Source organism: Zootoca vivipara, chromosome 3, assembly GCF_965207765.1.
Source record: "Zootoca vivipara chromosome 3, rZooViv2.hap1.1, whole genome shotgun sequence".
Taxonomy (NCBI): domain Eukaryota; kingdom Metazoa; phylum Chordata; class Lepidosauria; order Squamata; family Lacertidae; genus Zootoca; species Zootoca vivipara.
This window is the reverse complement of record NC_142586.1, coordinates 26866616-26888854: the sequence shown is the minus strand read 5'-3', so window position 1 is coordinate 26888854 and position 22239 is coordinate 26866616. Positions and strand designations below refer to the sequence as shown.

At 44.0% G+C, this 22239-nt stretch overlaps 1 protein-coding gene across 4 annotated transcripts in view; it reads right to left on the bottom strand.

The window, feature by feature from the left end:
• Positions 1–10679: 10679 nt before the first annotated feature.
• GRHL1 (grainyhead like transcription factor 1) overlaps positions 10680–22239 on the bottom strand; it is a 60422-nt gene continuing 48862 nt past the window's right edge. For 2 of the 4 annotated variants that reach the window (XM_035109865.3, XM_088665715.1), the window contains exons 11-16: positions 21775–21914; positions 21215–21252; positions 19788–19876; positions 17973–18058; positions 12927–12991; positions 10680–11476 (exon numbers count right to left, since the gene is read on the bottom strand). In XM_035109865.3, coding sequence (XP_034965756.3) covers positions 11362–11476; positions 12927–12991; positions 17973–18058; positions 19788–19876; positions 21215–21252; positions 21775–21914 — 533 coding nt within the window. In that variant the 3' untranslated portion in view covers positions 10680–11361. The remainder of the gene's footprint in view (positions 11477–12926; positions 12992–17972; positions 18059–19787; positions 19877–21214; positions 21253–21774; positions 21915–22239) is intronic. The other 2 variants (XM_060272478.2, XM_088665716.1) reach the window with 1 other exon arrangement.

Genomic DNA, 22239 nt, shown 5'->3' with positions numbered 1-22239 from the left:
AGCCTGACTGGGCCAGAGGAAGGGCGGGGCCGGTTGGCTGTCAGTAAGCGGGGAGGCGACAAGCCAGCCAGGGAATGCCCGGACGTGAGAGCGGGAAGGGGCGGGGGCGGGGAGGAGAGCGAGGGGGTGTGTCTGCGAGGCAGGGCGCGCGCGCCGAAGAGACCGGGCTGAGAGTGTCGACGTCGCCGCCCCCTCCCCAGCAACAGCGCCGCGCGCTTCTCGCAGCCCCGCCCGCGGCTCGAGATCGTGCAGCCGAGCGTGACGCGGTGTCCTTTCTCGCCACACACGCTATTATTGCCAGATGTTGGGTTTTGGCCACGCAGAGTGGCCGTTAAAGGGCGTGGCTCCTATGCGGAACCATCTTGCCCTGAGGAAAAGCCCCGTTACACCTTCTTTTCGAATAGGCCGTGTCTTTTCCGTTTTTATTGATTTTTTTTAATAACCACACAAAAAAGCACATACACAAAGCTTTTATTTGACAAAACTTATACAGTGTGTGTGTGTGTGTGTGTGTGTGTATATATAGATATATATAGATATATATAGCTTGTCTACATAAAAATAAAACATTAGAATAAAAGACCACTTTGAAACATTTCTCCCCCCCGCCCCTCTTAATTCAAGTTATAATTAAAATCGAAGCTAAAAGCAAATGAGATGCCAACTTCTGCATGTCTTGAGTATTCTTATTTATTAAATTTCTATACTGCCCTGCAGGGCAGGTTATAATACAAAAAAACAAAACAAAAAATAACTCAGAATTGTAGAATTGGAAGGGATCCTAAAGGTCAACTAGTTCTATAATGCAGGAATTTCAACTAAAGCATCCATGACAGATGGCCATTGTAACGAACAGACAAAATACTTCTTCCCCCACACAGGACCAGGCCAGGACCACTGTAACACAAAGCCCCCAATTCCAAGATTATATCCTCTGCTGTTTCTGATACTAGGGGTCAATTCTCACAATTGCGTCTGCTACGATACCTCCTACTTACGCTGACTTCGAGGTACCGCAGCCAAACAGAACTCATCATATTGATCAAGAATAAATGTTTCCCAATTCTGTCAAATTAATGAGGATAGTGAAATCCCAGTGAAAACCCTCAGAACGGTCTCTCTAAACTGCATAAATGTTTGAAAAATGTTGTACATTGGGACAAAAACTCCTATGACTACATGCTATTTATGCAAGGTTGGCAGAAATTGGAGCTGATTTGAAGGGAATTGCACCTGCTTGACTTTTCCCGCAGTAACCAGAGCCTAGCTGAAAGGATATACTGTAAGTGGGTCAGTATGATTGCAGATGGAATAGATCCTAGTTCTGTGTGTGGAGCACAGTTGCGGAGATCTGTGGTCACCCTGCCTTTCTAATGCTTCGTGCATTAATTTGGGTTGCTTACACACCCTCCAAGTGTCCCTATTTTCCAGAAACAGACCCAGATTTGCAGAAGCCATCCTGGTTTCTGTTTTGACCCTGGAATGTCCCAGTTTTCCTTACGATGCTTACCATGCTTAAAAGTCACAAGGATCACAGTACTATAAGGCAAAAACACAACAAAGGCAGGCACGGCAGATAAAATAGGATGGGGATCCCATCCTCTGAGTATGCTTGAGAAGGGAGGCTCAGGTGCAGTTAGGTAATGTTAAACTCTGGACCTGATGATTTTTCAGGACTCCTCTCTAGATGGTAAGGTGTGTTATCTGCATTGGCAGACGCTGGCCTAAGTCACTTTCAACTCTAGGGGAGGAATTCAATGTCATACTCTTCTGATCATGCTTTTCTGCTTGTCTGGTGCAACAATTCCCCCCCCCCTCTCCCTCCTTGTTCTTGGGGGTCTCCTGGCACATACACCCCAAGCAGATTTAGAGGAGTAGAGCCCCATTGTGCTATCAGGAGCCCTTGCACTGGCTTCTGCTAGCATGCTGGGTAACTGAATCAGGGCCACATTTTCCTTCAAAAGGTGGTTAGCCAGTCCAGCTGCATTAGAAAAAGCTCAGTTCCAAAGAAGAAGAAGAAGAAGAAGAAGAAGAAGAAGAAGAAGAAGAAGAAGAAGAAGAAGAAGAAGAAGAAGAAGAAGAAGAAGAAGAAGAAGAAGAAGAAGAAGAAGAGCAGTTTTCAAGATACAGAGAGACACAATGCAGGATATACAACATCACACAGTTCTGCAAAGCAACAAAGGCCCCCAACGGCTGCTGCTATTTTTCCTGGGGAAGAAGCAGTTCTGCAAAGGAGCAATTGCGAATGATGGAGTGGGGGGGGGATGCAGCTTTCCTCCTGCCTATCTTTTTTTGTTCCAAATCACTCCTCCTGCCCCTCAGCCACTTCTCCCCACCTTTGCTCCAAGCAAAAGGGGGTCAGAGGCCAAGGCAAGTCCTGAAAACGCCAGCAATGCCAGCCTGGCAGCCCGAAACTAGGGGAGAGGTCAAAGCACAGAGAGGAACAGCTTGCCTCCGCAGCAGTTCTCAAATAGAAGTGAACTTGGGAATGGGGCGACAGCTGTCCCTTTTACAAATGAGAAGGATTCTTGAATGGTTGCTGGCATGCTGTGGAAGTGCAAAAGAAAACCCCCACCAGGCTTGGCATTTGGGAGTTGGCAGTGACATGAGCCACGTTCCACACAGCGTTGTCCTGAAGCAAGGGGTCAAATCTGTGTCAGGGTGCCTTGTACTACATTTCAGCACCTAATCCAAACATAGCAGGAACTCTTCCCCTGAGACCTGGGCGGTGCGGGGGGGGGGAGAGGGGGGAGAGAGAGAGAGGGGGGGAGGGCACTGATTCAGCACTACCTGAGAGTAAGAGAACAGCCTGGCCCTTCACTCCCCAAAAAAAACACTCTTTCTTTAAAAAGAAAAAAAGACAAAGAAATAGATTGAGGACATGTTTTTAAAGTATGACAGGCAGAGGGTATTCTAGGTTTTAACTGAGGAAGAGAAGCATGTCTTATTTCTAAAGCAGCATACTGTGAGATACCGGTAGGTTGACAGTGATATCTTTTCTGTGAACCGCCCTGAGACCTCCGGGTATAGGGAGGCATATAAATTCAATCAATCAATCAATGACAGACCCATTTCATTGTATTCATCACACATTTGGAAGATAGCAGTGGTGGGAAACCTCAGGTCTGTGTGAGGTAAAAATTTACTTTTGTACCACCTTGTTCTTACCCAGGTGAGGGAGCACCTTTTTTAAAAAAACAAGGAACCAAAAGAATAATAACAATCTCTCTGTTCGGTAGGAACCTGGTTTATTGCAATAGGACAGCCTTGCCAACCAGCTGCTCAACTGCAGAACAAAGCTTATATATATATGCTACTAACACACAGTGCATAAAGAGTCATCAAAACATCTCTAAACACCCTTCTACATACTGATATCAACTTCCTTGGGGTGTCCGCCCCAAAACAATTGGTCTCAAATGTCACACCTCTATCACCATTCCCCTGGCACCCAGGCCTTTGTGGTGCTGTTGAGATTCCTTTCTTTATCTCACTTTCCCTTGCCTCTCCTATTTCCCAGGAAACTTCAAGGTTTGGATTTTTCACTCTGATATTAACTAGAACAACATCCTTAAATAACCATTTGTGCCACTTTCAGGGTTAGATAGAAAAGGAATGCAGCGTTGGAGTCGTGATAGGCAGGCACACAAAATCGAGACTAGAAAGGTTCAATACAATTAATGTTGGAACTTTTTTAAAATTAATAAAATCTACACCCTGGTCCTCCAATTCTTACATCATATGGACCTCATTAGTTCTGGCAGGGCAAAGGAAAACCTTTCAACTGATATTATGGTGATGTCAGGTGACCAACAGGTATGCAGCCATTCCTACCTAATCCAAGTGGTCCATAGAGGTTGAGGGAACTACACATCCAGCCTCCCTGCTGAAAAAATTGGCCAACCCCTGCAACATAGTGATCCCCCACCTTCTTAGAACTGTTTCCTCCACCCAGAGGAGGAAGTGGCCTGCAGGGATGGTGAATTCTGCTTTACCCATGGGCAATGACTGGATTATCCAATTATGTCTAATGCAGAAGCCTTGTGATTATTATTTTTTTTTAAAAAAAGCAAGATTTTTGTTTTATACATAAATGTGTGAGATGCATTCTGCTCTTTATCATTCTGGAAATCTTATTTAGGATTTGGGACTAAGCCAGCTATCACATTCTATGTTATGGAAACATACACATTTTTATTTTATTTTTACCACACACAAAAAAACCCAACACTTTATAGGGCCAAGCGTGATGTAGAGAGCCACAGTTGAATCAGGATTTGAATCTGGGTCTCCCCCAGCCCCAATAATTCAACATTCTGACACAAAATTTGCCCCAAATTTATCATAGCTGATGCCCATTCCCTCCCCTCAAAAAATAAGAATGATCCACCCTCAGTAAAATAATACTGATAATTATCATGAAGCATTATCTGTTCTCCGAGGATTCCTATCCTTGCATTTCTGTGTAATGAGTCATTGCTCTGGGGCTTGGAGTCTTGCAACAGGGCAGGCCATTTCCTTTGCAAGGATGGTGAATTCTGCTTTATCATGGGCAATGACTGGATTATCCAATTATGCCTGATGCAGAAGCCTTGTGATTATTATTTAAAACAAACAAACACAAACCAGCAAGGGTGGAGTTGGCTGATAAAATGCAGATCAGTTAACAATGGTTCAGGAAAAGCTTTGGTGAAGAATTGGGCTTTGAAGAAAGGAAAGAACAAATAGACTCCTTCCTGTGTGGTATAGAGTAGATACTTCTTCATTATTTTGGTAGGCCTGTGGAAGGGAAATTCAGGTCACTTTAAAAAATCATTACTAATGAAATAGAACAAAACATCTGGCTGGAAAATTAGCCAAACATGTTCAAACATGGTCTTTTGTTTTACTCAGAGGCACCAACTTCCAATAGGTTTTTTTGGGGGGGGGGTGTTGAAGGACATTGGAGGAGCCAGGGGGTGGCAGACCAGCTTCAATGGCTGGCAGTTCCTCTTCCTTCTGCCACCACTCCTTCCTCTCCACAGCAGCAGCAGCAGGAGGAGGAGGAGCCAGGACTTTGAACACAGGGGGCAGCCCCCTCCCCAAATATTCTGGTTCCCTAGGGGATGGCACTCCTGGTTCCATTGAGGGCAGTTCCAGACTGTCACTATGTTCAGGTGGGGTTAATCTAGGGTTACCAGATGTCCCCATGGGGTATAAGTAATAAATTATTATTAAAAGAAGGCGGGCAGATGGGAGCGCCACATTTGCCCTAATGGACTCGTGTTTCACTTTTCTTTCTAAGGCTGCAATCCTACAGAGATTTCCTTGGGACCGAGTCCTATTGAACTTAGAAGCAGGACACTGATTTCCAAGTAAACAGCCATAGGCTTCAGGTTTGGATACTTCTAGGATGTTGCTGTGTTTCAACTTTAGTCAACAAATCTGTGTCCTGTTGCAAGCCAGAGGGTTTTCCTGGAAACCCAGGAAACTGGAACTTGGTTGTGTGTGTGTTTTTAAGCAAGTGAATTGGGCAATATGGGACCAAGAACATGTTTATTCACTATTTTATTTATAGTCTGGCTATTCTAGGAACTTTTCAGGGTGGCAGTAGTGAGAAACAAAGCAACAGACTTGGCTGTTCTGCGCTCCAGACAAGATACCAGCGCCTCTTGCTAAGGGAAGCCACATTGTTGTGTTCTTCGTAGCTTATTATCTTGAATAAATTTTAGGCCTTTCCTGCAAGTTATGTCTACCTCACGATGCCTGCTTTGAAGCACTCAACAACAAGGCAACTGTTATCCCAAACCATCTCTGACTTACACAGTATAAGCTCTTCAGTCGGAGGTTAATTGCACTGTTTTTTGCTGGCTTCAATTATTATTATTTTCATGTCTTTGTAAATTGTAAACGGTTATGGATGCAGGATATAAGTTTCTGTAACTCCACAATACACGGCAGCTTCATCCCAGAGAAAACTCCCGATAAAGACAAGGTGATGGCAAAATCCAATCTGAAAGGATTCCTAGGAGAATAAAAACCCTCTCTAAAAGGAATGAAATAGTGGATAAAAAGGCTGTACTCAAGGTTGATGAAGTAAAGCTAAGCTGAATCTGGCATTCCAGTTTTAAGCAGGTTCATTTATTTCAAATGGCTTTCCTAGGGGGTGCTTCCAGACAAACCACTTATTAAACATTATGGACATTCATCCTTTGATTTGTTTGTGCAGCAGTGAAATGGTATTGTGTTACGGCAGAAGTCACCCCACACTTTCCTTATCACAGGAAGTCCTATATTTTGGGGGAGCTGCTTTTGTCAAGCAACTGGAATTGTGCAAGCAGAATCTGTCAGTTATGTGATTGAATTTTGAGAAGCTTTTGTAAGCTGCTTTGAAAGGCTACTGGGAGTATAAAGAGGAATATAAATATTCTGAATAAATAAAATAATATATATATATATATAAAGGTTGAAAAGAGTTGATCCCAAGATGCCAAACTCCCCTTCCTAGTCCCTGCACTACATCATACAGTACATGGGGAGGTACTCACCCTTGGATTTAGGGCCTTGTGGCAGTTAACCCCCCACAGGGCACCTAGCCAAGGGGGTACAAAACTATGACATAGTGCAGAGCAAAAGGGGGCATTAAATTTTGCTCTCGCTCAGGGTGCCGTATTACCAAAGTCCACCCCCGTTCTATTTGCTGCCCTCTGCTCTAGAATTTGTTTACTCCGCCAAACGCCAAGTGCACTGTCCTACAGGCCAGAGCAAGGCATGTGCATTTATTTAGGCAATTGCCCAAGCAGGCCAATGATAATGATAAGAGCAGCCAGGTCAATCTAGTTGGCACTGCTCTTCATCGCTTTCTCAGAGGATACCGGTATGTGTACATGCGCCCAGAGCAATTATGTACATTATATACATTGCAAAACAAGCAGATGGCATGGTGTGCTGCTCATTTGCAGCCTGTGTGCAAAGGCGAACAAGATCGTCCTGGAAAGGGAAGGTGATATATGCCTCTCTTAGCTCCTTAGCAAGATTGGATTTTTCAATGATTTTTCATTTATGGATGAGGGGACTTAAGAAGCATTTGTTGAAAACACATAGGGACATTACACTGTGCCTTTCGCTGAACAAGAACAGCTGCAGATATTCTATAAGGGTACACTTAATAATAAAGGGACAGAGCTCTGGCAACTGAGTGCTTTCTGGTGCCTACGACTTAAGAGCAGGGAAGGGAACCTCTAAGTCCACCAGATGACACCTTCCAACATCTCCAACCATTGGTCATGCTGGCTGGGGCTGATGGGAGTTGGAGTCCAGCAGCTTCTAGAGGGCTTAAGATAAGTAAAGTCAAATGCTTTCAAGCAGTGGCGTGTGGTGAATTTTTTTGTAGGGGAACAGTTAGGGCCAGAGGTTGCAAGGGCGATATGGGGGTGGGTGGGTGGGTCGCTACATCCCAATGTCATACATGTGAGCATCGTACTTCCCTCCCTAAGCCGGGTATAAGCTTCCCAGGCTTTAGGAAGGAGGCGCCAAGCCGCTTACAGGATGCTGAAGGCCTCCTGCCTCCTTCCCGAAGCCGAGCAGACTTGGGGAAGGAGGGTTCTTGGACCCCTCAACTGGACAATTGTGCCTCCCAGTGATATTTTTCTGGAAAAAGAGGTGCCGGAAGGAACTCACCATGAACACCTCCCTTGTAATGGCAATGGCACCCACCTGAGAGGTGCCGGAACTGAGTTCCGGCTGAAAAAAGCGTCCTGGGGGCAACCAACCAAAAAATTTTTTGCCTTCATCTGATAATCGTCCATTGGCCCCATCTCATCATCCTAATAATGGAAATAGTGGCTTGCCAAGTTTTAGAAAGGTCTCTTCATACATCAATACGTGCAAAATAACTGGTGGGTATTAGGACAAAGCTACAAAGAGCATTTTTTTGTGTGCTCTTCACCAATCCCTAGTTTTCACCATTCTAGGTTATAAATGCTACTGTAGTTAAGGATTTTCCACATTGATTGAAGCTGTGAAGGTGAACGGTAACACAGTTTGAGATATCTGCAGGCATTGTATCGGCTTCCCACCCTTCAAGGAACCATTTAAATAATAATTGTAAACACTGGGTAAAGGTAACAGAATGGTTACAAATTGACATATAAAATTTAATAGTTCTTGCTTTTACAGGAATTTTTCAATTAGACACAAAATAGCAGACAGGACCAAAATCAACTACATAGAACATTACAAATATGGCTATAGTTAAGCCCCATGTCCCAGAAAACCAATCAGTAGTTTAGGCATTGTATATAAATAAGCATCAATTCAACCTTTTAACACAAAAAAGACTTGATTCCGTCCCCTCCTTAGTCCATTCCAATTACTGTAGGAAAACTTCAGTTTTCGAAAGACATAAAATTATGCTCTTAACGTGTGTGTGCGTATAAAAATTACCTTGTCAAAGTACCTTTTCTCTAACTATGAAGTGTAAACTGCAGCATATTCAAAGGTTGCTGTTTTTGATAACAATATTTGCTTCTTCTTTTTTTAAAACCAATAGCTGTTTGGCTGTTCAAAAACCTGTGTAAGTTTTCCCTGTAGGAAAGGTGCTTTTGGGGGTTCATTTCCAACTATACAGTTGGTTTTTGCACATTTCTTTCTTCAGGGTTCCGCTGCTAGGCAGCTCGCATGCAGAACAAACAATGCTCACAACAGAGAAGGATATCTACTGTTCATTGACCTGAATGATGCTCAACATACCGCAAAGAGCATAATGTGCGGTATTACAGGCAAAACTCTGTACTAGCATTGAGAAATCACGAGCCCCATCCGCACTACACATTTAAAGCAGGATCATACCACCTTAAACAGTCATGACTTCCCCCCAAAGACTCATGGGAGCTGTAGTTTGCTAAGGATGCTGAGAGTTGTTAAGTGACCCCTATTCCCCCTCACAGAGCAATAATTTTCAGAGCACTTTAACTATTGCTGCTGAAAACCCCCAATACTGTAATGGGCAGGAGCAATTTTGATATTTCATGCTTGGTAGGTCTACATAGGCCGTCTGTGGCGTGGGTGTCAAAACTAAGACATGCAATCATGTGGGAAGCTGTTCAGATGAAAAATACACCACACAATTTAGGCCCCCATAAAGTTTCCTGTTTGGGCCTCATCTATGCTGCTTCTTTTTAATATCTGAAGTATATCAAAGCTTGCCAATACAGTGGTACCTCAGGTTACAGACACTTCAGGTTACAGACTCTGCTAACCCAGAAATAGTACCTCAGATTAAGAACTTTGCTTCAGGATGAGAACAGAAATCGTGCAGTGGCAGCAGGAGGCCCCATTAGCTAAAGTGGTACCTCAGGTTAAGAACAGTTTCAGGTTAAGAACGGACCTCCAGAATGAATTAAGTTCTTAACCTGAGGTACCACTGTATATCAAAGCCGCCTAGAGTGGCTGGGGCAACCCAGTCAGATGGGCGGGGTACAAATAATAAAATTATTAATTACTACTACTACTACTACTACTATATTCAGTCAGGCACTTGGGATTCTTTACATCCAAGTTCAACAGTTATCTGCAGTTCTACTAGTAAATAAGACTTCTCTTGAAAACATGGCTTAATAACATTTGGCATCAAAAACAAGATGAGTAAAACACTTTCCATCCACAATCATGGTCACTGTAAATCACAAACAGCACCATATATCCATTAACTAACTGTGAAGCTAACAGGAGGCCACATAGGCATAATGGTACATCACTGAAATGATGAAACTGCATGATAAAAGGCAACGAATGCATGCATTTAGACTATCTTCTTTCTTTTAAGTCATGGTGTGAATGAGCCTCGTGGGTCTTGCACATAACCACTTTGTTCCTTCCTTGGCAAAAGCCATCACAAAACTTTAAACTATGGTTTTGTATCATGGCTTGTTCTGAAGCCACTAACCACAGTTTCCTGATTCAGACATAATGGGAAACTGTAGTTGACCAAAGACGTCCTAACTTGTTCATTCACTCATGTGAAAGGAGGTATGAAGTAGCCACGAGGTTTGCTTGTACAGTATCTTGTAGGCCTAGATATGCTGCCCTTAGGCAGACTAGAGGATGGATCTACACTTGTTGTTTACAACGTTAAAAATGCGTTATTAAAATGCAACATCAGATGGCACTGCAGAGCAGTGAGCGACCGACAGTGGAAAACTGCTATTCAGTGTTGTAGAATGTGTTGTTGTTGTTGTTTTTAAAAAAATGCTTAGCAGGTCAGTGTAGGTCCGGCCTGAGTTCCCCAAATAAACACTGTGCCAAACACAAGGTGGTTATAGTGAAAAAAGAGGGGAAAATTGGTGAGAGGTAAACTGGTTTTTATGGTCCTGAGGTTCAAGGCATCAAATCTTAACTTCAAGGAGGGTACACTTGGCCTATATCTCTTCACATTTGCACCTTTGGAGAAAATATAGACTCATCCTTACTACTGCTTACTACCGGACTGATACATTACTTCTAACCTTGAACTTTATTAATTTACATGGAGACAGACCCACCTTATCACTTGATGATAAATATTAAGTATGCTATGCTAAAAATTCCCTCCCCCCGGCAATTCCCCCTTACAGGGGACTGAACACATGCAGCATAAATTTAATTTAGAACTGAGGCTGCTTTTCTCAGTGTATTATTTATATAAATACAGTCCTTCCCAATGGGCTTCACCACATTTAATCAATCTTTATTATACACACACGGATATCTTATGCATCTTGTCTTACATATATATATATATGTATATATTATATGACTTATATGTACATTTTTACAACCCTTCAAAATGCACTGCATTTATATACAAATACAGCTCACCAAGGGGATTCATACGGTAATTTAAAGGAAGTTCTTCATAAAGCAAGGCAGTTTCACATCCCAAAGATGTTGAAGAAGTAAATGATAGCAATATGCCCTATTCGGTCGTAAACATCATACGAGTCCATTGCCCCACCTGTCTGGAACTCCTGTAAGCATCAATTGGAGTTTTCAGTGGGGGGGGGGGAGAAGCCTGGTAAGAGACTACCAGCTGATGCACATTTAATAAGCAAAAGGGGATATGCAGGCAATTGTATAGTGCTTTAGTAAAAATATTCTGGGGGTGTTTTTTTTCTTATTTGGGGTGTGGGGGGCTTGGAATTCCAATTCATTGTCTTTTGTTTATCTATTCCAAGTGCAGTGTTGCTCCCAAGAGGACAGAAATGTTGGAAGCACTCTTCCCTGGAAGAACAAATGGCTTCTTCCCTAGAGACACATTTAAATCCTGAGGACAAAAGTAATGAGAGGTTTTGCGTTCACCACCTTCATTTAAAAGCCCTGCAAGAGGCCCCAACAAGCTTGGTTTTAGATCTCGGTGAGAGTGAGCTTGTAAGATCCAGCCGCCTCTTCAATCTGTAACTGGAAAGTATCCTCGTTGGAATAGTGCTTCACAATGTTATCGTCCATATTCACCAAGATGCTAAGGAAATAAGAGAGTATTAAAAATGGGACACTTTAAAGCCTAGTGGAAACACACCCAGTGGGGCAGCACAAAGCTAGACGAACCCACGGGCATCATCATCATCATAATCTTCTAGGTCAACCTAACAAAATACTGAACACTTCTGTGATGAACAAAACAGGACCCAAGTCTCACGGGGAAAGTTACATTAGGTCTCAAGGTTCCCTTTGTTCTCTTGCCAACTGCTGGAGGGAGTATTGGGGAAATTTATGGATTTTATTTTATTTTTTCAAATAGGGGCTGCTTTCTAGCAAACCACAGAGCAGATTGAGACCAGTTAGAGCAGGGTTTCCCAAACTTGGCTCTCCAGCTGTTTTTGGACTACAACTCCCATCATCCCTAGCCAACAGAACAAGTGGTCAGGGATGATGGGAGTTGTAGTCCAACACACACACACACACACACACACACACACACACAGAGAGAGAGAGAGAGAGAGAGAGAGAGAGAGCTAGAGTTTGGGAAACCCTGAGTTATAATAATAAAAAATAATATAATTTTTTTTATTTATACCCTGCCCTTCCCGGTTTAAAAACCGGGCTCAGGGCGGCTAACAGCAAATATAAAACATTGATTAAAATGCGACTTAAAAACAGTTAGAGGTTCAGCCTGCCAGACAAAGGTTCAGCCTGCCAGACAAAATCTGGCAAACACTAACATACTCAAAGTGCTTGTTGCCATGATACCCTTAGGTCCTTGCTACCTAATGAGGAAAGCTACCTACAATTTCAAATTTGCAGTTACTTGTTTATCAAAAGAAACAGTTTAAGGACCAAACATGTAATAAGAACAGAGGCGAGTTTACGGCAGCACGGCCGGTTCCGCCGCACTGGGTGCTGAGCCTAGGGAGCGCCGCAGGGTGTCACAACCACAACATAAAACAGGGGGTTCACAGTACTTAGCTAATTGGGAACCATTGTCCCAGAGATACCACTTCATCTTGCTGAGAGATTATTTCTGGGTATTCTGAGAACATGCAACGAGTACAAGAAAGGGATGTGTTGTTGCTGCCTTGAGAACTAAGTGGTGATTTCTTTTCCCTTAGCAAAACTATTTATTAGTGAAGAGTAAAGACTTAGCACACAACCCAGGGTTGTTCTCTCTCTCTCTCTCTCTCTCTCTCTCTCTCTCTCTCTCTCTCTCTCTCTCTCTCTCTCTCTCTCCAGCATCTGAGGAATCCTGCAGTGAGGGTAGGTTCACTTGGATTAGCTCAGTTTTGCATTCTAATTCTGTGTGGCAGCTGTACTCTCAGAGCTCAGTATCTGGGGGAAACAGTATTGCTCCTGTTCAAAACAGGTTCAGTGTGGGGAGAAGGCAGATCTGTGTACAGAGAGTTTGAAAAGCAACGTGTAAGACGCTATATATTGCCTGCAAAGCTGCAGAGGGATACTATTTTCAACATACTCACCCTTTTTTACATTTCTTGAAGACTTTCCCAATTTTATCCAAAGGGACATCGTATTTGTCAGATATCTAAACAAAGCAAAAAGCAAAACAATCGCAAAAATGAAGTAATAAGACATGAAAGAGTCCTCAGAAATTGCATTTAGAGTTTGCGCTAATATTCAAGCTATGTTCTAACTGTACAGGACTGAAACCATGGTTTGAACTTCCAAACACACAGCGGTGAAACCAAGATGCAGAGCAGATTGCCTTCTCTCACAGTCTATCCTGTCAGATTTATAAGTTCATTCTATGGCAGAGCATAGTCATATGTAACTATAGCTTGGTCAACTATGGCTGGCTCACTTGCTGTACATTCAGTGATCAGAGATTATGGGATGTGCAGTCCAACAATAATCTGGAGGTCCACAGGTTGAGCATTCCTACCCTACAAAAACCAAAAATTGGTCAAATATTTTAATTATTGGCAATAATGAACACCTTTTGCTTTCATAGTATCCAAACCTTCTATTCAAGATAGTAAGCTTTACAAAAGAGCACAAGAGTTCATAGTGGTTTTTAAGCAAGAGATTCCTACTGTGTGCAAGCTCGTGAGAGAACAGTATGACCTCAGTCAGTATATGTCAGAGACTCCACCTGACTCTCCACAAACATCTGAAATAGTTGTAAAAACATATGTACATCTTCCATCCAGCTCAACAGCCTGTTCTGACAGAGGCCAACTAGATGCCTATAGGAAGCCAGAAGTGGACTCTCTCCACTTCTGCTCCACAGCTACTGGTATTCAGAGGTGTGTAACTTCTGATGGTAGCCATTGATATCCCCACCCACCATGAATTTGCCTAAACCTCTTTCCAAGTCATCCAAGTTGGTGGCCATCAATGCAGTGAGCTCCGTGTTTTAATTACGTGCTGTGTTCTAAGCAAACCAAAAATCGAGCAAGCAAGAAAGACACTGGTGTTATTCTGGGGGAATGCCATAAAAGGAGAGTAGAATGCTCTAGCCATCCTGTCCACAGACCCCCTCAGAAAGTCAGAGCCACAAAGAAGACTGAGCAGCTTGTGGAAGATCATTCTACAGTCTCACCCAACCGAGTGCTCAACGGTAACAGGAGAACATACCTGAAGACCCTGGGAACTGGAGAAAGGATCCCCCCCCAATATACAAGGCCATGAAAGGCACAACACAGCAGTTCACAAAAGAAGAGCCTGCTGGATCATGTCAATGGCCCATCTAGTCCAGCATTCTGTTCTCAGTGGCCGAACAGATGCTCATGGGAAACCAGCAGGCAAGATTCAAGCACAAGACCACTCTTCCCCTCCTGTGGTTTCCAGAAGCATTGCTGCCACCAAACTGTGGAGGCAGAGCATAGCCATTGTGGCGAATAGCCATCAACAGCCCTGGTTAGATGATTATTTCAGGGTTTGTTCTAACCTCAGCACCAAATGCTAATGTTCATTCGATGGCAGGGTATTTTGTAGCAGCATCTCCGTACTTTTGTTTGGTTTCCAATTGAGGGGAGCTTATGTTGCAGCCATCGAGTTATGTCAATCACTTCCCACCACCCACCCCACACACTTTCTCCTTAACAGCCAAGTTTACACAAGGCACAAGTTTAGGGGCACCTCTTGCATGCAAGACATTTCAAGCTGCTGTGAAGGAATCTCAGATCAGAGGGTGGAATCTGAAACCCAAGGGCAAAAGCTTCTGTGCCTTCCCAAAGGCTTGGTTCAACTCCATAATCCTAGCTGGAGGAATACATAAGGCAGACAAGCAAAGGCAAACAGCCTAGGTCAGGGTGGGCAGAGGGTAGGCCTCTGGGTGGATCTGCAAGAGTTTCTGATTCCCACCTTCTTCTTCTTCTTCTTTTAAAAAAGGAAAAATAAAGGAAAACCAGAAGTAGGGTTTTCTGTATGAGCTGTGAGGTCAGTTCTGATTAAAAGCAAATTCACAGGCTGAGCATTTGTTGAGATATTCCAGTTAAATATAGTCTATATATATAGTCTAGCTCTCTGCTCTGAGAAAAACGTAGTTGCAAACCTGAATTCAGGGGATGTAGTAACAGGATCAGGGTTACTGGATAGCAGAGATGTTGTTATGGGGTGGGCCCAGGGAGACCAAGGCCCATTTTTGTGTGTGACGGGCCACAAAATGCAGTATCAATGAGAAGCACACACAGAGAGCCTCCCACCAATGTAATTTTACTAGGAGACCTACATTTGCAAATTAGCATCTGCAGGTTTTGTGCAAATTTATGTCATGGAATCTGGTGCTTTGAAGCTCTGAAGCAACACCCTAGCAATTGTTTTGGCGCTAGATTCCTTTTGGGAAATTGACTGGGGGTGAAATGAAGAAGAAGAAGATGAAGATGAAGATGAAGATGAAGATGAAGAAGAAGAAGAAGAAGAAGAAGAAGAAGAAGAAGAAGAGAAGAAGAGTTTGGATTTGATATCCCGCTTTATCACTACCCGAAGGAGTCTCAAAGCGGCTAACATTCTCCTTTCCATTCCTCCCCCACAACAGACACCCTGTGAGGTGGGTGGGGCTGAGAGACTTCAGAGACGTGTGACTAGCCCAAGGTCACCCAGCAGCTGCATGTGGAGGAGCGGAGACGCGAACCCAGTTCCCCAGATTACGAGTCTACCGCTCTTAACCACTACACCACTCCACTGAGCTGCAGTGGAACCGATATAAAAATTAAGAGACCCAGGGTGTTGATTTTTCAAAATGTTTCAATATTAATTGTATTCAGCCTTGGGCTAGAATGAATCCATGAATGATTCCTGTGTGCCTGCATTTTGTGACTCATGCCTCCCTCCTATGCTGCGTTCCACCACTCCTATCTGACCCTGAAAGTGGCACAGATGGCAGGATGTTTTCCTGCGTCTGCTGTGAGTTGGCACTGGCATCTCCTTGAGAGGTTCCAGGGAGAGATATGGGAAAGGAATGTCAGCAACCCTTACTGAAGGTCTGGTTGCCTAGACAACTGCCCGATAAGTTAAAAGCTGAGGCCACAGGTTTTGGAAGACCCCCGAGGAGGTTGATACCAGTGTGGAGTCATGTATCTTTATATCCTTTTACCTGTAACCTTTCTTGATGTATGTAGAAGAACCGTTGATGATTTATGACTACTATGTACAGTATGTGTGTCTGGGCAGTCTTTTCTAACTGGTTCTGGTTGGCAAGACTGTCCGACTGCAATAGTAAATAAACTGGGTCCCTAACTGGATCTGCTGGGGCTTCCTGTAATTTTCTTGGTTCCGTGTTTTATTTAAAAGCTGTTCCCTCACTGCGGTAATGAATTTGGTGTAGAAGCCAAATTCTTACCACAGAACTGAGGACTCGTCCACAAAACTATTGTATTTTTAATATTTTGTTGGGAGCTGCCCAGAGTGGCTGGGGCAGCCCAGTCGGATGGGTGGCATAATAATAATAATAATAATAATAATAATAATAATAATAATAATAATAATAGTTATTTTGCATGTTCCACACCTAGAAAGCACAGATCTGAGTGGTTTTCTGCTCTACACCTCTACTTGCAACACAAATAGGATTACCCTGTGAAAATGTCCCCAATAAGACTTCAGATGTGGCTGTTTTCAGCCCACATTCTCAAAATATATTATAGGCTTGATAGTTTCTTGGTTAAGCTTTGCAATGAAGTAGATTTTTTTATATACCTATGAGTGTGAAGAAGCATACACAAAGAATATCTTCATCCATTATGCAGCATGGGGTGGGAAGAGAGAAAGAGAGGGAGACAGACAAAGCATTTTTAAAGAACCTGGTACACTGGCAAGACCTGAGCAAGAAAGGTCATTCACATGAGATCAACACTACTCTCTGCCTCATTACAGATTACATGCTAATTTTGGCAATAGAAAAAAAGTCAAATTGTAGGAACTTGCAGTTAAAGAGGTCAGCCACACAGGGCCGTCTCAAGCATGTCGGGCGCCCTGGCGCCGTGGTGCGGAGATCGCTCCGGCACCCCCGCCCCGCTCCGTTTTTTGCCACGACTGGTGGGCGGGCGCAGCAGGCAGCCCGGTTTCCGCACGGCTCCGCCGCACGGTGGTGCCCTGGCACCCCACGCCACCCAGACTGCCCCTAGAGCTGGCCCTGTAGCCACAAAACAAGGATCATTTTCGGTGCCAACAGAAAACTAAGGCACATGCTGTTCTCCAGAGGATGATGGGGTGGACTGCATGATCTAATCCTGATTTAATAAGTCAGGATATGCATCAGCGCCATGCACCCACATGCAGTCATTTACACAAGTGGGGAAACAAACCAGGAAGTCACAGTTCACCAAGGGTCTCATGTTGCATGCAAACCTGGAACTACCGGTATAATGAATGGCTTCAAAACAAGCCAGGATGTAAGAGCCTTTGGAAGGACCAAAGAAGTTTTGTGTGAGGGCGTGAAGATCATGCATATCCTGGCATATTTAAGTAAGGATTTGATGGCACAAACTGGCCAAATCTATGGGTTTCCTGAGAGCTAGACTGGTGTCTGGTTCCTGGAGCTCCCATTGTCATCCTGGGCAATAGCTTTACTGGCCCTTTGCCTAGCCCCACCCCTCTGTGCTATGATTGGTGGCTGTCCTTTCTGTTCTCTACGGTACTTCCCCTTCCTATTAGCAAAGTACATGAGATGCATGCAAAGAGGACACACAAGTATCCAAAGCTCTTGCCTTCTCAGTTCATAAAACATACCAGTGGAAAATCTAATGTTAATGTTATGCTGTGTTCTTTCTTTTTCATCCAAAGGGTCATTTTGGCAGTGAAATTGGTTTTAACATTCCCCCCCCCCCTCTTCCATCAAAGAAAATATTTGCACAGGTCCAACAGGGTCCAGAGTTGGTGCAGTGATTCAAGCACAGCTGCAATTTTAGGCTTAGGGAGAACAATTCACTAGGCATTTCTATGGCTGAAACCAATAGGACAACCACGCCAATTAGCAAGGTTATATCCCTGAAGTACAGAAAGCTGGGCATCATGTTTCTCCAGCTTTTACTAAAATTTGGTGCTACAGAAGCTTGCAAACTTACAGCTTCCATTAGACCCTTCAGAGATGGACTCTTGAGCATAAGTGCATCAAAGACTTCTTCCGATTCCTTTCGAACATACAGCAACACTAGAACAACAACAATAAAGCCAATGAGGATTTTTTTAAAAAATCAGATAGAAAACAAACATTAGGTATTTATTAGTCAAACGATACGTGATATGCTATAATGCGGCACATAAGTATTTCAGGCCAGAACAATCAGAAGCAGTACAGTGGTACCTCTACTTACGAATAACTCTACTTACTTACGAATGTTTCTACTTACGAATGGAGCTCTGTCCGCCATCTTGGATGCGGTTTAGATAGGATTTTTTCTACTTATGAATTTTTAGATAGGGTTGCTTCGACTTACGAATTTTTTCTCCCAATGCATTCCTATGGGATTCGACTTACAATTTTTTTCGACTTACGAATGTGTGTTCGGAACGCATTAAATTCGTAAGTAGAGGTACCACTGTACTTTAAATACATTCTCTGAAACCAGGTAGACGCTTGAGAGTGTGGGCCTGCCTAGGAGGAAAGAGGACTGGAGATAATTCTGCACTTACATAACTCCTCATAATGGACACTCCAGGGACTTGTCACAATAAATGCTTTCATTGAGAGCAACCCATCCCGCACCTTGAGAATGAGGTGGTTCTTCTAATCTTAGAATTCCAAAAGTCAAACTAGGGTGACATTCGGCTGGACGTTGACTGGACTGCTATGATGTCATAGAATGTCCACATATATTCTACATATATTCTAAATTACGTGAACAAAGTTAAACTGGGCCCATCAACTCAGTGCACTAACAGCAGGTCTCCCAAAATGTACTGATTCACGAGAAATCAGTCGCACTCGGAATTCTTTGGGAAGAGGGGATTGATTGTTAAATCACTCAGGAAGCTGTAGCTCCGTCTCCTAACAACTCTCAGAACCCTTAACATACCTGCAGTTCCCAGGATTTCTTGGGGAAACCCAAGACTGTTAAAGTGATACAATACTGCTTTAAATATATAGTGCATATGGGACCTTTGTTGAAGGAGTTGCTTTCAGCGATTACGGTAAAGTTTGCTTTTGGGAAAAGATGTGAATTCAAGCAACTAACCTCCCTCACCCCTACATTCTAGGAATAGCACAATGACTTGGGCCAGGGTCAAGTGTACCTAGACTGGGTGAGGGACTCTGTTATTCAGCAAGCTGGATTTGTGATGTTCTGGTGGCATGAGGGACTGATCAATCATGAAATTCTGTTTGCTAGGTATTTTTGTCCCATCTGTGAAGACCTTGCGCCTATTGAAGACCATTTCACATTGCAACAGGGAGCCTGAAGTGCTTGCGATGTGTCACCGCTGAGGAAAGCTGTGCTGAGGCTCAAGATCACACAAAGCAAGGAAACTGAACACAGTATATTGGCTGCCCTTAATTCACCCCTCTGAATGAACTCTATCCAAGTTCTATTTGCTATAGGCGATAATAGTACCGCACCTACAGTTTCAGTTTATATTATATTAAGATACCGGTCGATAGGGGTGAATTTAGGGCAGCACTGCCAGTCTGAATGACTTCCGTGAATTGAAGAGCTAAAATGGAAGGCTGAAGTGGATTAAAACTGTAATATGCACATCTTCCTTTTGGATCCAGCCCACGGGCCAGATTCAATTTCCTGCTCCTGTAATGCGTCAAGGGGACCTGGCTCACGCACTGGCAAAATTAGCTAACACAAGCCTGCCTTTTAGAATCCATACTGGACTATTACAAAGTACAACCCAAACAGTGCTTTCTTTTCCTCCTGGTTAGTAGCGTTATTTACCTCTCTTTGGTTCTTCTATTCGAGACAGCTTAACCGGGGTGGCAGCAAAATCATCTTCATTGATATAAGGCCCCCTCTTCATGGCAGAGCTACAAGAAAACCAGCCAGGCCATCAGATCACTCAATCCAAAAGCTTGCAAGACCACTTGCCCCAAACCGCACCTATCAGCTGGCTTCACTGGTGACATCAGCCGATGGGCAAAAGGACAGTATTTAATCATGCAATGTCTGCGCAGTCCTGTTCCCAGCAGGGAACAAGAAAGAGGAATTTTAATTCCTGTTCATCTGCAAAACAGGTATTAAAAGTCCTCTGCAAAAGTGCTCTTTGGAGCAGCTTGTGTGCAAGCTTTTGCAAAGACATCTCCTCCACTTGAAAGGGAATATGGGGGCTCTCTCTTAAAGAAGAAGAAGAGGAGGAGGAGTTTGGACTTGATATCCCACCTTTCACTCCCCTTAAGGAGTCTCAAAACAGCTAACAATCTCCTTTCCCTTCCTCCCCCACAACAAACACTCTGTGAGATGAGTGAGGCTGAGAGACTTCAGGGAAGTGTGACTAGCCCAAGGTCACCCAGCAGCTGCATGTGGAGGAGCAGGAAAGCGAACCTGGTTCACCAGATTACGGGTCCACCGCTCTTAACGATTACACCACACTGGCTCCCAGGCTTTTGCAAGGCTTCCCCCTTTAAGTCCCCACTGTCAGAGGTTTAAGTGTAGAGAGACTTGCAAAGGGCAAGGGATTTTGACAGGTGGGCGTCCCCGCTACCCTGCCAATCCAGCGATCTTGTCAAGTGGTGGACCCACCCACCTGTCACATTTGGCCCACGAGGCAGATCCTGATAAGGATTTGGCCCATGGAGGCAAAAAGGTTCCCCACCCCTGCTTTAAAGGTAAAGGGACCCCTGACCATTAGGTTCAGTCGCGACCGACTCTGGGGTTGCAGCGCTCATCTTGCGTTATTGGCCGAGGGAGCCAGCGTACAGCTTCCAGGTCATGTGGCCAGCATGACTAAGCTGCTTCTGGCAAACCAGAGCAGCACACGGAAACGGTGTTTACCTTCCCGCTGTAGCGGTACCTATTTATCTACTTGCACTTTGATGTGCTTTCGAACTGCTAGGTTGGCAGGAGCTGGGACTGAGCAACGGGAGCTCACCCCGTCACGGGGATTCGAATTGCTGACCTTCTGATCGGCAAGCTCTAGGCTCTGTGGTTTAACCCGCAGTGCCACCCGCACCCCTGCTTTAGATGTTGTTTAATTCCCATCCATCCCAGCAGACATTGGCCAATGATCAGGGGTGATGGGTTTGTAACTCAGTAACACCTAGAGGCCCATGAGTTCCCCATCCCTGAGTTAACTAGAACAAAACAGTGCGTTCCTCATTCAAAAAAATTGAGCAGCTCTGGAGTATGGAAGTGGTAACAAATCTTACCCTTCGCCCTCCAGTTCTTCAGATGCAACAGGAAAGACCTAGAAAGGGTACCGGGGGGGGGGGGGAAGTCCAGTTATTTTTACATGTTCTGGAGAAAACCTAATAGCCAATCAGTACAATTGCATTGCATGTACCCAGCAACCTTGACAACTGGTAGAAAAGTGCTTTGGAAACCATTCAGAACTAGGCATTGTCTGCTACTGCTTTGCTTTCTTCCTTTATCCATCATCAACCTATATATCTCCCATCTCACTGTTCGCCTAAGCTTGGAGAGGCTCCTGCCCACTGCTCCCTTCCTCACCTTTTCTCTCTTTTCCAAATCCCCCAAACCCAGTCCTTTCAAAGTGCTTGCTGGATGCATACCACCTTGGCTTTTCAAGAATTCTCACCTACTCTTGCTCTCCTGTTCACCCCCATATACTTGCTACTCAACCCTCTTTCACTCCCCACCCCCTTTGTCTCCTCCTGCCACAAAGACTTTTTATGCTTTGAGAAATAACCTTTCATACTTCTTTACTATCACCCTCCCTCCCAGATATAAAGCAAAAGAGGAATCGTACATGAGCTCCCCGCTGAAGATTGGAATAGTGAACATCAGGTATGAAGAGAACCGGCTGAGTATCAAGGTCCATGAACGGCTTGAAGATAGTGATATCTGTACGCTTGTGGGACGGAAGCAGCGGCACTTTGACGTCAGAAACTGTTGGAAAGAAAAAGAAAATAATAATAATACATTTCTCTCTCTCTCTCACACACACACACACACACACACACACACACACACACACACACACACACACACACACACACACAGAGAACCTCCTTTAGCATCTTCTTTCTGAAGAAGAGCCTGTTTTACGACTTCTTGCCAAGTAGAACAAAGTAGAATGGAGATCCTGGGAGTGGATTTGAGACTCTTCCCTATACTACCATTCTGCTGCAAAAATGGGCAGGCCTGTTATATTATGAGCTCAGAGACAAAGGGCCACAAGTGGGGAGAACCCTGCTGCACTCCTGTCTTGCTT